General features: G+C 40.0%; 1 protein-coding gene across 2 annotated transcripts; it reads left to right on the top strand.

The window, feature by feature from the left end:
• Nucleotides 1-2,253: 2,253 nt before the first annotated feature.
• LOC114445817 (moesin-like) lies at nt 2,254-15,452 on the top strand. Of its 2 annotated transcripts, XM_028421056.1 has the most exons (13): nt 2,254-2,580; nt 8,732-8,815; nt 8,967-9,062; nt 9,183-9,457; nt 9,535-9,618; nt 10,181-10,327; nt 10,420-10,516; nt 10,601-10,764; nt 10,978-11,108; nt 11,200-11,360; nt 11,469-11,561; nt 12,804-13,034; nt 13,119-15,452. In XM_028421056.1, exons 1-13 carry the CDS (start codon nt 2,569-2,571, stop codon nt 13,281-13,283), a joined length of 1,740 nt encoding a protein of 579 aa, XP_028276857.1. In that variant the 5' UTR covers nt 2,254-2,568; the 3' UTR covers nt 13,284-15,452. The 2 variants fall into 2 exon arrangements, with proteins under 2 accessions (XP_028276857.1, XP_028276858.1); XM_028421057.1 differs by lacking the exons at nt 2,254-2,580; nt 8,967-9,062; nt 9,183-9,457 and having other exon boundaries at nt 8,757-8,815.
• Nucleotides 15,453-17,422: the final 1,970 nt, after the last annotated feature.

Raw genomic sequence — 17,422 nt, 5'->3', positions numbered from 1 at the left:
GTACTGATTTATTTACCAATTGTAATTTAATATTTTTGGTATCTATGGCCAGTTTGCACTAGATTAGCGCTAGTTTAAAATTGTTAACGCTGATGTTGTCAATATAATATTAAGTTCAGATCAAGACCAAAGTGATTTTTGATGTGCACACATTACATACCTGTTACAGTAATTGGTTCAGACAGTTGTGGTCAGTTGTTACTTGTGAACCCCCATGTTTTGCAGTTTGTTCTACCATGTGGAGCTGCTGGTGTACAAAGTGCACTGACAAGAGGTACACAAACCTGGCTCTCTACATATACATCATACAGTGTAATACTCAGGTTAAGTCACACAAACATTTTAAATCACACACTTGGTTGTTTTCTAATATTGGTAAATGCAGTGGTCACTTTTCTGAAGTGTAGATTTCTCCTGTTTAAATAGACCATTGTACCTGCAATGTAAAAATGGAGATATAAAGCTCTATAGATTTTTTTGTGTTGTGATGATCTGCCGTATTGTAATTCACACTGACTGGAAAGTATTGCTTTTATAGACCAAAATATACAAAAATAGACTATTTGGGCCTGTTGGCTCAAACAAAATGTAAGTCTTAATGACAAACTGTGTTTCTCTCCATAAATAAAGCAAAACTCTGTTCAACATGTGTTTCATTGTCTTTCATGGAACAACACACTTGACTATAACACAAGCTATACTATCTGATATGTAGAGCTGTTCATGTGTTTGTTAAAATGTATCAGTCAGGAATTATATGCTCAGAAGTTGCTGTTACTGCCCTCACACACTTTGGTTGTGTAGTGCAGTATTGCAAATAGTGTGGCTTGTGCACACCATCTGCTGGTCGAGTGCTGTGATAGCTGCAGAGATATGTTGTATCCAGGGATTTAAACATTCATGTTTGACATGTTCCTTTTACACACTGACAGAGCGGCCTGTTCATAACTAATGCAATGTGACAAAGAGATCTCTGTCCCAGACTAACTGACAAAGCACTTGTCTCAGTAAACATATACAGCAAATTCAGTCTGATCTGTTCACAACAACAAAACAACCTGTGTACAGATTACCTTAGTGTGTTATTTCATCACATTTATTAAGGTATCAACCTTAATTTGGGAGAATTACACACCATCTTGTCTTTGCTTGCAGTGTGTGTGTGAGAGAGAGACTGTGGGAGGTCATCCTGCCCTGGGAGAGAAGGAATGAGTCAACATACAGACCCTGTGACATCTCTGTGAAGTGCTCTCTGTGGGAATATTAAAGCACCAGCCAGTCACTGGGGACTCCCTTATGTAGTCCCTGTTGTTTGAATATTACATTTAAACCACAAATTGGTGTAATTTTTCTCACACATTGTGCATGTATATGTACACCACAGAGATGTATCCTGCTTTTTGGAAATTGTCACTTATAAATGAAAACACATTGAAAGCCATACATTCCAGCTACAAGCGCCCAAAGCTATAGTTTCTGCATCATTATATAGCTGCAGCCTGGCCTGTTTAATTCTGTTAGCTGCCTCACTTTGCCTAAAATGCTCATTTCTCACTCATCCTAATCTACATTGGAGAAGTGAAAGCGTGATTCTGTTACATCTGTGTTTCCCCCCACCGTCTGCACTGATCACTGAGAAAAAAAGAATACGGTCACACTAACAAGCTTTGCAGATGACCAGAACCAGAAAACCTTTTCAAGCTGCATTATGATATGTATACAGATGGTATTTTGAGTTTTTGCCAGTCAGATCTGCTCCTAATGTTATTATTCTTCTGTTTTTACAGCTAATTGTGGAGAAAACAAGCTTTTTCTGTGGTTAAATTAGTGTCAACATACGCCCATACCTCTATTTTGTTATTTCATTTTAAATCTAATATATATAGCTAATGTTCATTTTTGATAATATTGTGCATCTTTAATGTACAGTACAGGTTTGCTGTGTGCATTAGATCCAAAAAGTTTCACAACACAAGTCTAAGTGAATACTTTCTGTTTTTTTACTTGTATTGTTCATTTGCTGACAAATTCAAAATCAGCTGTGAGAGTCATGCTAGTTTAAATGTCTGCACCATTAGTAATAGTACAGTTATTATTTTATTGAAAGGCCTTACAAGTGAAGTGTAATGACGCTGCGTGTGTGAGAGCAGTGAGGGGCACTGCTGTGAGCTGCAGCCATGATGAGGATGATGATGATGATGATGATGCGGCTGCTGCAGGCGGAGTCTGCTGCTGGTCTGAACCCTCTCTCTTTCAGTCTGGCTGGCTGCTGTACTGTCATCGGCCTGGGTGTGGTTTTGCAGTCAGGGGTACCGTTAGCAGGAAATCAAGCTCAGGTCCATTTTACTTTAGGGCGAAACAAAGAAAAAAAAACACTCCCACACGCGTAGGTTTGGAAATAGCTCTTCGTACTCGGGCTCAAAGTGAGGTTTTGTTGTCCTCGAGACGGGAAGGCGTTTGGTTGGCGCCGTTGTTCTGATGGGAAAAAGTTTTCTGCTGGTTTCGCTGACTGGTTGTCTTATTTAATAACTTTGTATTAAACTCGACCCTGACGTAAAGGAAACAAAGATGCCGAAAACGGTAAGTCTGAATCTACTCATCTTTTTTTCTTCCTTTTTAAAATCTTTCTTTCATCCCAGCAGAGTCCGCTTTGGTGCTGACTACTACTCATTATTCATCTCAAAGTAACTTTTGATGCTTTCCTTGATGTTATAAACCTGTAACATCCTTTCAAACTCACCGACGTTATTGTGCTACTTTCCGTTAAGTGTGTGTGCGTGTGTGCGTGCGCGCTCCCGCCCGTATGATCACTAAAATTAGCGCCTTTAATCTAATCGTTCATTCAGTCTTTCACTTTGGAAGCTGTGCGTTACTGCGTTACTTTAAACTTCTCCGCGCGCATAATGCTCTGAAATTCATGGAACCGGGTCTGAGCGGAAGTGTGGCCGCAGTGCCGCCAGCGAGCCAGTCCTCCTGAAAGGCCTCCTTTTCAGTCTCTGCTCTAACAAGGAGGGATTTGAACTGTCACCCAGGCCAGCTGTGCTGCCCAAATCTGAAGCTAACGGAGGCAAACCTATACCCAGAGTGGAGGCTCGAAAGCTCTGTTTCTGCCAAGATCAGAAAAGAGGCCATTTTTTTTTGTTGTTGTTGGAGCTGGTGGAGCTCAGCACAAAGAAGAGGGACCACACAAAGACCATCCAATCAGCATTAGAAAAGGCACAGCCCCAATATTTCTGCTCCTGGCTTCATCAGTGCCAGACAGAAAGGAAAAGTGCTTTCAATCCCTCCCTGCCCCTGAATGCCTCACACAGGCCAGAATGTTAGTCTGTGAAGATAAAACACTATCTCTGTGTTATCCTTAAAGTGCACAGTGTGTTCAGATATACCCAGAAAAATCACTGCTGCTGACCAGTGAGACATTCAAAGCTTCCGTCCTCTTTATCTTTAACACTGTGCCTCCAGAGTACATGTATCTTCTGATTTATATTATTTTAACCTGCAGAGTGTTTATAGTGTGAGTGCACCTCTTGAACGCTGCCTGGAACATTTCTACATTAAACAGAAATAGAAGAGAAACGGCTCCAGCTCTTGTACCTGCTCTCTTCCTGTAGTATTGTTTCTGCCAGTAGCTTCCCCGATATTTTTTCCAGCTGTCAACGGGGAAAAAAATGTTACGCATCCTGGCATTTATAATGTTTATTTAAAGAGACTACACACTGCCCTTTTCCTCCCCCAAAGGAATTCCTCTAATAAGACCTTACAAGTAATAGAAGTGATGTGTTTTTATTTCTATATTTATTTATGGACATATATACACATATTATTATCAAACCTGTGTCCTGTTTTTTTTCCTTTCTGAGACTACCAGATAAGCATTAGGATTATTTACAGTTTTCACTGCAGGGGTTTACTTTGGATCAGCACTCCTTCACTTAGTGTCAGTGTTTGTGCCAGAGTGCAGCTTGGACGCAGTTAATCTTAACAACACCACAGTTGCAGTTGTAGGACCTACAAAGAAGTTTAAAAATCAGTTCACAGACTCAGTGCTGAACTGCATTGTGCATGTATTAAGAATGAAAGTGGAACCTAGCTGTGGACAGAATAGATTTGTAGGTGATCATGTGGGATCAGATAAAAATAAAGGATTATATTGTGCTGCCAAAAATATGAACCAGGCAGAACAACAGAGGTCATCCTCCCTGTCCTCTCTATGCATTACAGCTTATATTTAAATTCACAGTGATGTACCTGGTAAAGGTGGTATTTCTGATGAAATGGTTTAAACTCAAACCTCTCATTGTGACACTGCTTGGGTCGAGCATGTGGCGCCACGTAAAGATGCAGCAGCCCATGAAAGAAGGAAGCTGCATACACAGATTCAGCAAATGTCCAAAAAACTCTAGTGAAAGTTTACTTCCACTTGGCTCAGGAAGTACCAGATTCACTGTTTAAAAAAGAAAAAAAACTTTTTCCATTAGCTGGTTTTGGTGCCCTAGTCTGTGGAAACAAACATAGTTTATTTACCCAGTGTTGAAATTACATTACATGTTTCACAAAAGCAATAATTATTGAGAAACCCCTGCTCCTGCTGGACTCCTTCTGGCAGTGCTTCAGTTTCCCAAGGAAGTCATGTTGTGACTCAAGGTTTCTGCACTTACATCAGTTCCTTTCTGGTAATTTCCTCGCCTGCAGCCTTATATGGACTTTCACATCACAGTCTAGCTGTTCTCCTCCCTGCTTCCCCCAGCGTGGTCTTCAGATGCCATGCTCCACTTCAGATTGCATTACAGCAGTGCAGCATTACTGTATGCCTGTGCCAAGCAGCATTCAGCGTGTTACTTTTCATCCTGATGCAGCTGTATTAAATATAATGCTAACTATTATTATTACATATAAATTGTGCTGTTAGCTGTAATTCTGACAGATTATTCTTTGATTTATTAAGGAATTCCCCTCACTCTCTCTTGCATTTGAACAATAGAATTATTTCAGTGGTGGTACAGCTTGTTTCATTACATCGTTACACATTTTCATCCACAAATACAAAGAAATGTATATATACTATCTTTATACTATATTATTACTATCACACAAAACTTGAGCTTGACTCACCATGTTTGCCCAGGCGTGTAGAAAGTCATGTCGTTTTCTTGCCAGGAGAACCAAACTTTAAACAAGTGTGTCTATGGAGACAGGGTAAATGAAAAGAGCTGGAGGTATGCAAGCAGGGGATTAAATGGGTCTGTAGTGCACATAGCACAGCAGATTAACAGCATGTTGAGGTAGTGGACAAACTATAATCAGAAAGCTCTGAGGTTTTTGCCTTTTTTTCCTGTTTGGAAGCTGCATGAAAATCAAAGTTTCTAAAAGTAAGTACTTATTCTCGGTCTGTTTTTACAGGCTTATTTAGGTTCAGGTACAGTAGCAGCGTTTATATTTAATGCAATGGTTTATTTTTAGTTAAAATTAGATCATTACTTGTACAGGATAGGATAGAATCTACAGCTGTCGATGCTAAAATATCATAACGTGAAGCAAGAAGTAAACAAATGCTCACCATGCTATTAAAGCTCAGGCTGACTGATCAGACTATAAAACAATAACAGCAGCAGAGCATTACTGTGAGGAGCAGTCTGTGTAATTACTCTAAACAGAAGAGCTGGTGGTTTGTGCCAGTGACCGGAGGTCTGTGTCCTGCTTTCCATCTGCCAACGCGTTACTGTTGTTCCACACAGATCAGTTTGACCTGTTGCTGATTATTATGGCAACCTCGCCACAGATAGTTTATTTTTTTGACTACGTTGTGGACCTGGTCTGGTTTAGATCTGCTTGAAGTCATACAACTTGTTACACCACAGGTCACTGCTGTAGTGAGGGTCTGATTATAGGATTGGATTATGCTAGAAACACAGAATTAGACACTGTTGTATACATATAGACGATGTGTTGTTAGACATGCCTGAATGTTGCTGCCTAATCTATCCGGTTTGTCTACGTGTTTGTGCGCGTATCACTTTCAACTCTAAAGCACACTTGGCAGACAAAGGCAGTATGAATAACGGAGTCTGTAATCAGTAATGAGCTTACCTAAATAAGCTTGTTCTATTAAAAAAATACATTAAAATGTATTAAAATAATCAACAAAATATGATAAAATAGGATTCCAAAATAAGAAGCAGTGGTCACAGAAAACAGATACAGAAATATCTCTCTTCCTGTCATCAGTTTGATGATACATGTACCACGAAAAGAGGATTCATGTTTAAACCAAGTTGGAATGAACTTATTATTGCATTATTGCATTATTATTGGTTTTTCTTGTTCTTGTTACCCCTAACTCAGACAGGTAGGCTAAGGGTCTCCACATATTTGCACCCTGTGTTCATATTTTAATAACATTTTCCAGTCGGAATTAGGAAAAACAGAAGATCGTAGTTGTTGCCTCTGACGTCCTCGGCTTATCCTACAGATAAGCTGCAAGTCAGTGGTGTGGTCTCCATGGTAACCAAGAGGCGGCATTGTTAAGGAGTTGTTGACTTAGGTTGCTGACCTTGTGAGGGTTATGGATGGCATGACTCTGGTATGAATCAGATTTTTTAAAGGTTATGGGTAGAGTTTCTTGAGAAGCTCTGTGATGTTTGGTTTTTAACTTTAACTGATCATGCACACGGTGATGGGACTTAGCGTTATCTTCTTTGGATTGGAAAGATTGATAACACTGTGGGAAAGTATGGATGATGACTCAAGTGCTCCCGGTGAGTTTCACTCTCTGTCATATGGTTTGAAGAAGAGGGATTACTCTTCAAGATCCATCTCAAAAATAATTTAAAAATACGGGACTCAGCTTTATTTTGAAATGCTCAGTAGTATCGCTTCCTCTTCCTGGTGAGGTAACCAAGGGTGTTTCCTATGGTTCACCTTTGGGTAAAAGGGATCATTTAGATTTTGCAGGGTGGGGTTACTGTGTATGAGTTTGGAGAATTAAACAAGATTACTGACAGCGAAGATAAGCAATAATTTGTTGTGGACATAGCCACTAGCTAAATGTAATAACACTTAAAACAAGGTGCTCCTATGATGGTCAGTGATCATTATTTCCACATTATAGCCTAATACGCCTGTAGGTAACTTGCTCTTATATATGTTTTCCAATGTAAACATTTGTATTTTTGGGGTTGTAACTTTGATTAAAAAACTGATTAAAAAAACTGAAATAGTCATGGAAACATGACACGTGGGTCTGACCTGGGTGTTTTCGAACATGTGCTAATAATAGTGCGCTAAGAGTTTTTGAATTTGGGCCATAAGAGACACACCCAAACCAGGCAGAAAATGTCTAAGCGCAGTTCCCTTTTTCATGCAAGATTAACCATTGTGAGTCAGGAAATGAAAGTGCTTCAACACCAGCAGGGTGGTCACGAACTCAACTCTGATCTGCACATATACAAAAATGTTCATCGGAGTTCACAACTGCTGTAGATGGCTATTAAAGAGTTCAGTTTGTCCCAGAGTGAAGGTTTCACTTCAGCTCTTCACTGCTGGGAATGACAGGAAGTGACAGAAGGGCAAGTGTCCTGAGCAGTAAATGGGGTCCTGCTGACATGGATGGGAAAGAACGCAACTCTAATCAGCCCCACAACTGGGAAATAATGCGTACCATTGTTGTTCAGGGCAGGCGTGGGCCTCTGCCTGCACAGTTATTTCCCAATAGACATGCATGCTGCTGTTTTGGTCATCTCAAAGAGGACAGAGAAAATGAGAGATTCCTGCATAGTCAGCTTACTAAGTACATTTGTGTTTTGACTGGACAGCCTCTGTCTGAGACCTTTAGGTTAAATAAATCTGTTCTAACATTTGCCATATGATTCTGCACTAACACAAAGAATCCAGATGATTTCAATACGAAGTGCTTCGCTGGTGGAGCAGTAACAGAGTAGTGTGTTACCAGAGACAGAGGTAAACTTACTTTTCACAGTCTATACACACTGTTAAATTCTGCTACTGCAGATAGTCGAGCAGCTGACAGGTTGCTTGATACATGACAGGATGTAGAAGACTCTCATGAGAGCTCAGTGTTTAGCAGCCGAGCCTCACAAGGCCCAGCCACCAGAGGATGTGGTTACTTCCTGTAGATAAGTTCTACTTTGAGTCAGAGCTATAGTGGCACATATTGGCGTGTAGTGTGAGTCCAAAAGACTCGTTTTCATCGACCCTGTGTATGTCAAAAGAAATGAGGGCATGTAGGATTGGACTGCAGTTACCTTGTTCTTCAGGGGTTTAATCAGCTAATGTACCAGCGCCTAACAACACATAAGGATTTAGATTGTTTCCATATGATGACATTTTAGTGTTGAGTTAAGCTTTCAGGAGCTTTTTTGTGCAAGAAAAGTTTATTGTGAAATTAGGCTTATTTGAAAAAAAGGAACATCCACAGTTAAACAGAAAACATGAATCAGTTTTTTCACAATAAAATTATTATTTATTATTTTCACTTTTGTATCCCATTATATGTATCCCAACTCTGATCTTAATACATGATCACAGCTTTTAATCCGATTTTTAACATCTGTATAAAGTTGATTTCTCACATTTTTCTTTAGCAGCACGAAATGTTCAGAAAGCTGTTAGAACATAACCAGGACTTTGTAACAACCTGATTGTAGCAAGGATAGTAGCTCTTTTTTTAGTGTAAAATATCACTTTTTAATATTTTTTTTGCTCTGTTCCACAGATTAGTGTAAGAGTGACCACAATGGATGCTGAACTGGAGTTCGCCATTCAGCCCAACACAACAGGAAAGCAGCTCTTTGACCAGGTATAGGAGACGTTTTTAACCATTCACACTAATCAAATCAAATCAAATTATTGTTATAATGTTGGATTTTGATTGTTGTTTAAAACTATAAGCAACAGTTGAGTGAGAAGGCTTAGAGGCCCTCCATTAATGGGTTTGTTTTATGTTTTAGGTGGTGAAAACCATCGGCCTGCGAGAGGTTTGGTACTTTGGGCTGCAGTACCAGGATACAAAGGGTTTCTCCACATGGCTGAAGCTCAACAAGAAGGTGAGCTGTTTTTGGATCTTCTTTGTCAAGACTCCACGGCTCCACTCCAAGGCTCCACTCTACTTCTGTGGTGACAGAAGTATGACCTCAACCTTTCACCCGTGTCACGTTTTATTTTAGGTGACAGCCCAGGATGTGAGGAAGGAAAGCCCGCTGCTGTTTAAGTTCCGTGCCAAATTCTTCCCTGAGGATGTTTCGGAGGAGTTAATCCAGGATGCCACGCAGCGGCTGTTCTTCCTGCAGGTGAAGGAGGGGATCTTAAATGATGACATCTACTGCCCTCCGGAGACAGCAGTCCTGCTGGCTTCCTACGCTGTGCAGGCCAAGTACGCTGACTACAACAAGGAAGTCCACACACCAGGTTATCTGAACAGTGAACACCTGCTCCCTCAGAGGTAACACTGGTTTCTATCCTCTAGCAGTCAGTGCTGCTCTGAATGACCTCTGACACCTGAACATCTCACATTTTCAGAGTTCTGGATCAGCACAAACTCAACAAGGAACAGTGGGAGGAGAGGATTCAAGTGTGGCATGAAGAACACAAAGGCTTAATGAGGTGACCACTGACACATATGCTGACTTGTCTAAACCCTCAAACCATAATGTATAGCTTTACACTCAGTTTCAGTGTAGGCTGCTGTTAGCTTTGTTGTTGCATTTCACACATCTGTGAGATATGAGTCTGCACCTTGATCACCACATAGAGTTACTATGTGGTGATCAAGGTGCGGCAGTCTGCAGTTTCACACTTGAGCTGCGTCTCAGTTCAGATATTTCTGCACACTCATGTGTGTAGCAGCTATGTGTGTGAATGTCAGAAGAGTATGTCAGCAGAATATGACCAGCTATTTAAAAGTTAATGGTGTGTTTTGCGATGCTGAATCATTACAGATGAGCTAAATAAATATCCACAACGATTTGTTCTATTTTACAACAAAATAGCAAAATTTGGTGCAAACTTGCATCTGCTACTTTGCACAAGTAATCCTTATTGTCTACACACCCAAAGCCAAAGTGGCACCATAAGTGTACTCTGTAGTCGTGTTGAAGCACCCTCAAACGTCTCACAATGTTTCTTCAATCAGCATTAATTAAAGATGCTTCTTATCTGTCCACAGAGAGGAGTCCATGATGGAGTATTTGAAAATTGCTCAAGATCTGGAGATGTATGGAGTCAACTACTTCAACATCAAGAATAAGAAAGGAACAGAGCTGTGGTTGGGTGTGGACGCTTTGGGTCTCAACATTTACGAACAGAATGACAAGTAAGTGATTCCCTCACGGTGTAGTTGTGCATTGCTGCCAGCTGTTGTCCAGTGAAGGGAAGCTGATGAGGAGTTTTTGTTTCCTTCCACAGAATGACACCTAAAATTGGATTTCCTTGGAGTGAAATAAGGAACATTTCCTTCAATGACAAAAAGTTTGTCATCAAACCAATTGACAAGAAAGCACCCGTATGTTATCGTCATTCCTTAAACATTTTTTTCTTAAAGCATCTTCTGTGTTGACTTCTAATAAAAAACATTTTATCATTGCAGGACTTTGTTTTCTATGCTCCAAGGCTGCGTATCAACAAGCGTATTCTGGCTCTGTGCATGGGCAACCACGAGCTGTACATGCGCCGCCGCAAGCCCGACACCATTGAAGTGCAGCAGATGAAGGCTCAGGCTCGGGAGGAGAAGAATCACAAAAAGATGGAGAGGTAAGTGTCACATGCTGCTGGAATATTTTTGATTACAGTAACATACCATAGGCTCAGTTTCTGTGTCAACGATTATAGAAATGCTATTTCCTTTTGTGGTTAACTTTTTAGACCAGCTAGATACACTTATAGGTAAACTAAAATAAGGTGATCACAAGCTGGTTGTGGTTACTGTACAAACTAACACACTTTCTTCTCTTTGCTTTTCATCAGAGCTCTGCTGGAGAATGAAAAGAGGAAAAGAGAAGTTGCAGAGAAGGAGAAGGAAAAGATTGAAAAGGAAAAGGAGGAATTAATGGAGAGACTAAAGCAGATCGAGGAGCAGACAAAGAAAGCCCAGCAAGGTGGATGACCTGTCAGAAGTGTCTTTTGGCGTTTTCTTCTCATATGATACTTACCTTGTGTTTCTCTTTCTGTGTGTGTGAACGTATCCAGAGCTGGAGGAGCAGACGCAGAGGGCTCTGGAGCTCGAGCTGGAGAGGAAGCGAGCTCACGAGGAGGCTGAGCGTCTGGAGACAGAGCTGAGGGGTGCTGAGGATGCCAAGATGGCGCTTCTGCAGCAGTCACAGAACCAGATGAAGAACCAAGAACACCTGGTCAGTTATCAGAACTTCATACATGTGTGCAGTTGCAGTATGGTGTGTATTGTGAAGCTTCTGCTATTAATATAAGGAAAGACAATGATATGATAAATATTGTTTTAGGCCACAGAGCTGGCTGATCTCACCTCAAAGATTTCCCTGCTGGAAGATGCCAAGAAGAAGAAGGAAGATGAGGCACTGCAGTGGCAACAGAAGGTACAATCTGATTTTTTTTTGTAACCTTTCTTCTACGGTGATAGTCAATATAATGTTCTATTTACATGAGAAAAGTTTAATATGTATACAGCCCACTGTCCTCCCTCTTCTTTTGCTATTCCAAATAAGTGAGACTTGTACTGTAGCACCACCGTGTGGTGAGAAGTGATTAGCTCAGGCAGAACACTGTGTTTCTACAGTTAGTGTTCTGCCTGTGAAAACGTTTGATCTTGAAAATGAAATATTATGATATTAGATACACATTTTCAGCAAGGATTTGCTGTCATGTGATGACGATAAAATGTTTCATAAATAGGTTTTTGAAAGTTGAAACAGAATGTTAACCTCTTCAGTGTAATTTATGAACACTCAAGAAATTGCCTGCACATAAATTTAGAGAAAAAAATAATATTTGTTGCACCCCTGAGCATCAATAACCTGTTAAATAACAATCAAAACTGAAATGTAAAATTCTGCATTTTATTGTGCATTCCTGTCATCTGTGATCAGCACAGTGCCTGATCACATACACCAGGAATGCCTCTCCTGACGCAGACAGAACAGGCATTCCTGGGATCTTTCTGTTGTGTGATTTTGGGGGAGGGGGGAGGGTTAAATGCTCCCAGCTTGCCTCATGTCTTTTTTGGTCTTTTTGCCTAGCCAGCCCCTTCACTTATTTTGGGCATTGTGACTCTGCAGTGGTGACGTCAGAGTCTGTGTAAAGGAAATCCTGTTTAAATCTTATGAGCCATTATGATATTCTAGCTCATAAAAAGGCCGCTGTGCTAATTGATATTTTCCATGTTGTGCATTCTTGGCAGACATTCAGTTCACATTCCAGTCTTACTCATAACTGGGTGTTTTTCCTAGCAGCTCATAGAACAAGCATTCAGATTTATAATGTGTTTCCTGAGCATGTTTCCTTTATTTAAGTATGAAGGAGAGGAACTGAAACAGGAAAAAACGGGAGAGTAATCATGGATACAGCTTCCTTGGTGGTGTTTGTTCATGTTGTATAAGTTTGTCTGTGCTTTCAGTACATCTCTCTCACTGTCAAAGTTATTTTATGTACAGAAAAATAAAATAGAAAGCTTCTCTTCTCTGTTTAAACAAACAATAAAGAACCAGTAATAGGGGTTTAGTGACATCTAGTTGGGAAGATTTTAGATCTCATTCATCAGAAAACATGCCCATGTCCCATTACTTCCAACACTCACTCACTCTCATTCTCCATTCCCTCAGGCGACCACGGTGCAGGAAGACCTGGAGAAGACCAAAGAAGAGCTTAAAAACAAAGTCATCGCAGCTCATGTCCAGGAACCCCTCGAAGCAGGGAACGAGCATGATGAGAATGACGAGAGCAGTGCAGAGGCGAGCGCCGAGCTGACGGCTGCCGCCGCTTACATGGACCGCAGCGAAGAGGAGCGAATGACCGAGGCAGAGAAGAATGAACGCCTGCAGAAACATCTACTTGTAAGTCCTCGTCCTTACCTCATGAAGTGCTGATGTCGTCCACTTATATACATTTACATTTATGCCGTGATGATGTATTTCCAGGCTTTAAGCTCTGAGCTGGCCAACGCTCGGGACGAGAGCAAGAAAACGGTGAACGACATGATCCACGCAGAGAACGTGCGAGCAGGACGAGACAAGTACAAGACCCTCAGACAGATCCGTTCAGGGAACACCAAACAGCGCATTGATGAGTTTGAATGCATGTGATGTCTGTACTTACTAATGCTAAAAGCCCACACACACACAGCTGGGCCGATCTGCCTGGACTGCAGTCCTGCCTCATTTAAGTTGTTTTCTCTGTACCCAAATAAATCCAATTCACAACACGACGTGGCTGCACACAAAGCAGTGCGATGTACAAATATGGATCTGGAAAATTTCTTATCATTCCTAACTTTGAATTTTAGGCAAGTCACTGGTTGAAAAGGGACATACTGTATTTTATTAGAACATGCCTCACAAGAGGTTTATGTAGCATTTTAGTAAAAGGGCTCGTGCCTCGTTTCACATCGACACATTGTGCAAGCTTTTTTTTTTTTTACATTTCTTTACATATTTCTTTCACATTTTCGTATCGTGATTTCAAAATAAAAGGCTCAGAATCCAACTTTAAATTCAGCACAGTTTAAATACTGTGTCATACTGCTGCTGTAAACCTGCAAAAGTTCTTCACAGCCAGCTGGATTTTTCAGTCTCTTCCTCCTATGATACATTCCCGTAGTTTTAAAAAACCATTTGCACTCAGTCCACATGAAGAAATACACAATATGAAGGGTCAGCGTGGCGCATCAATAGAGCAGTATTATTATTTTTTTGCTTTTCAGTTGACTGTATTCACGTTCTGCCAGCTGTTACAAATCATACAGTATTTACAGCCCACTTACAATGTGATACTATGAGATCATTTTCATTCATCTGCATTTTCTTCAAGCTTGTTTGAGTAAAAGTTGCTGCTACAGCTCAAGGAAATGAATGTGTTAGACAAATCCTGCGTTTTAGACAAAATCTACTTAGCAACAATCTAAATTATAAAAATAGCTACAATCTGCCTGTTTATCAAGCTGCATTTTGCTGCATATCTGGTGTCTGCACAACGCTGTTTCAAAATGGAAATGAAGTGAGGTGGAAATTTTGTCTCAAAATCTAATTTGGTTGCGTTCTATAGAAACTTTTTCCTAGATTGAGTGTGCACTCAGATGGAATAATTGATGAGCATATTTGAAGTTGAATTTTATTGTAGCTGAGAGTTTCATATCGCTGCCTTTAATGTTTAATAGTGCTTATCAGTGCGGATCAAATTTGACATGATATATAACCAGTAGGGAATCACACTGTTATTGTTGGTTAAATAAAAAAAATCTGCCAATTAATTCACACGAAAAAAGCAAAATGCATAAAATAAAATGATTTCATTAGAAATGCACTGGAAAAATCACAGTTTACTTTTAAATGACGAGTCAAAACATATTGTCCCAGATGGGCACTTTCTTCCATTGCATGCATTTTGATATACTGTATGTATTTAATTACTTTTGTGTGTTTTGTAATTGGGATTTTTTCAGATGTGATCAATTTAAAATGTAAGTTGTAAAAAAAAAGGAAGAAAGAAAGAAAGAAAAAAGAAGAAAAATAGACACCTCCAAGGGTATTTTTGTATGAAATATGTGTCAAAGAGAAGCTTTTTTTTTGTTGTTGAAAATGGAACAGCATTCTGAAGACAGTATTTTTAACATAGAGGAAGCTGATTGAACAAGCAACACCCCAGCAACGCCTGTCATACAGTAGCAGTACCAATGAAAAACCACACGCTACAGAACGTTCTGTTCATGGTGTATTGTGTTGCCAAAAGTTGGTGTATTATAACATGAGTGGAAATTTGGAAAAGTTGGCCAAAAAAATTTTTTTTGAAAAGGAAAGTGAAGTGCTTCATTGTGCCATTGTTCCACATTTCAGTTTGAGGAATTAGCCTGTTAGAAATTAGTGTTTGAACATTTATTTACACTTTTTTGCAAGTATAGAAATGTATTTTAGAGATAAATATTTCTGACTATTTTATGTTGATATCTTTTATTGAATGAGGTGCATTTTCATATCCATTTTTTTGCCCATTGCTGCGCTTATATGTGCAAAGAAATATAGAAATGTTGCTGTTACAGATACTTTTACAGACCTTGGACAGTAACTTTTTTTTTTTGTTAATGCTGCACCGTGTGTTCTACCAGAAGCATCATGTATTGGCTGTCCAAGCTGATGTGTGACAAAGGACTGAAATAGATTTAATACTGTAAAAAGACAGACAGTGCCTTGCCCAATTTACTCATTGGATCTCGCTGCTTCAAGTCTTCCTTTCACCAATAAATAAAAGATAGATTTCAAGTGCTTTGTCTGTGCTTTCTTTTCTTCTATTTTTACATCAAATACTTATATTTGATCAAAACCCACATTTCAGATAGAAACAGTTTAATTAACTGTATGTCTCATAAGCATTCACAAGGTGGCGCATTGTTAGTTGCGGTGTCATTGCTCAGTCATGTCCGCCTCAGTGGCATGATGTGGCAAAAATTTGAAAAGGATTCATTTTTTTCATTTCATTTCATTTAAAAAGTCACAATAATCACTAATAAACAATAAAACGTGATATCAAATGTCTTTGACAGCCACTCAGACCCCTCACTTCATGTTGAGGATGATTTTTTCTGCAAACAGAGAGTACTGAGAGTTGACTTTTCCTGCTCAGAAATGTCACATCTTGTCATATACATTTTTTAAAAAATCCCACTTGGAGCCCTGGCTTAGACTGGCAGGTGAGCAAATAGAAAACTCTTTGATTTTCAGTTTAAACTGGAGGTAGAAGGCACCTGCCTCTTCCATTTTTTTTAAAGAAAGTGCACATTTCCAAGCCATATGCTCCCTGAGTGCAACATGTTGTCATTAAACCAAGTAAATACGGTATAATTCTTTACATTTCTGCAGTAACAACAGCTCCTCCTCAGAGTACCTGAATAATCAATTATTTCTTATAGAAAATATATACGTATTCCTCCAAACAAGATAGCTGTACGAATTTTCTGTTACTTTTTTAACATAGGAAATTGAACAACAGTACACCAAAGGGCGTGTTGTTTTTTTTCATCTTTGACTTCCCCTATATTTGTGGTATCAGTGGCCTAAAAAGGGTGTTGAAATGGTTCTCAGTCTGAACTGCCACTTTGAGATAAGCTGCAACAAGTTTTCCAGTGTGAGCATATCTCACAGACTATATTTCAGCATTTTACACAGAATGACTCAGGATTACTGTGAGCGGCCTTAATTCCCACATCGTGGAGCCTAACTCAAACACAACGCACCATAAAGCTTAATCAAAACTAAAACTTTGTGTGTGATTAAATCACTGGATTTCCCAGCAGAGAGAGAGAGTGTGTGAGAGAGAGAGAGACAGTGGTCCACAGCAGCAGCCATGTAGTGATAATCGCTGTCATAGCAACCACTAATCTTCTTTCTTAACCTGTTTGATTTTCTCCAGTAGCTGCTTCAGTGTAGCAGAGTTAGAAGAGGTCGTCGTCTTGGTGACACACATGAGTGAGTTGAGGTGTTCCACTGTTCATTTCATTTTTTGCAAATTTGCTACTCATCAGGAAGTTTAATGGGAATTTTATATTGGATCACAGCATAGAAGCAAACCTCTCCCAGATCGTATTCAGCAGCTCACTCCTTCAAGTGTAAGCAGGAGCATCCCTGTCTGGCCCTGACACCGCGTCCTTGGGGACCTCTTTGGGACTGAGGTAACCTCCATCACTAAAGACCTGCACAGGTTGTTATATATGTCTGAAGATGTCTGTCAGTTTTGGGGCTTGTGAACCTATTTTGGTATCATCACATACTAAAGTATGAGTTGCTAAGTTAAGGTCAGTTTGCTCCTGGGGTGTGATTGCGCTGTCTACTTCCATCCCAGCCAGGCTTTCTCTTTCCTGCTCCCTCCCTCGCTGACCCTCGTGATTCTCCTCGAGAACAACGCTCCCTTCTGTGGTGCAGCCGTTGGCATACAGTACATTTCATGTTCAGTCACTTGGTGTTATTAAGGAAGCTCAGCATACAGTACAATTGTAGCTGCAGGGGGAAGTCCAGCAAGTGATTCACGGTGCAACATGAGGAAGTTACACAGCACCCTGTTTGTTGCAAAAAAACAAAAAACAAAAAAATTTTAGCAACACAATGACGGTAAAAGTATCTTGTTCTCTGCCTGTTTTATTTCCCACTGTCAGAGACAAACTACAGTCAACACTGTGGACTGATGATAGTCAGTGCAGGGTAATAGATGCCTGAAGAAATGTTTCAGCTAACATCAA

This window comes from Parambassis ranga, chromosome 14 (assembly GCF_900634625.1).
Source record: "Parambassis ranga chromosome 14, fParRan2.1, whole genome shotgun sequence".
NCBI lineage: Eukaryota > Metazoa > Chordata > Actinopteri > Ambassidae > Parambassis > Parambassis ranga.
This window is presented reverse-complemented; position numbering and strand designations above follow the sequence as displayed.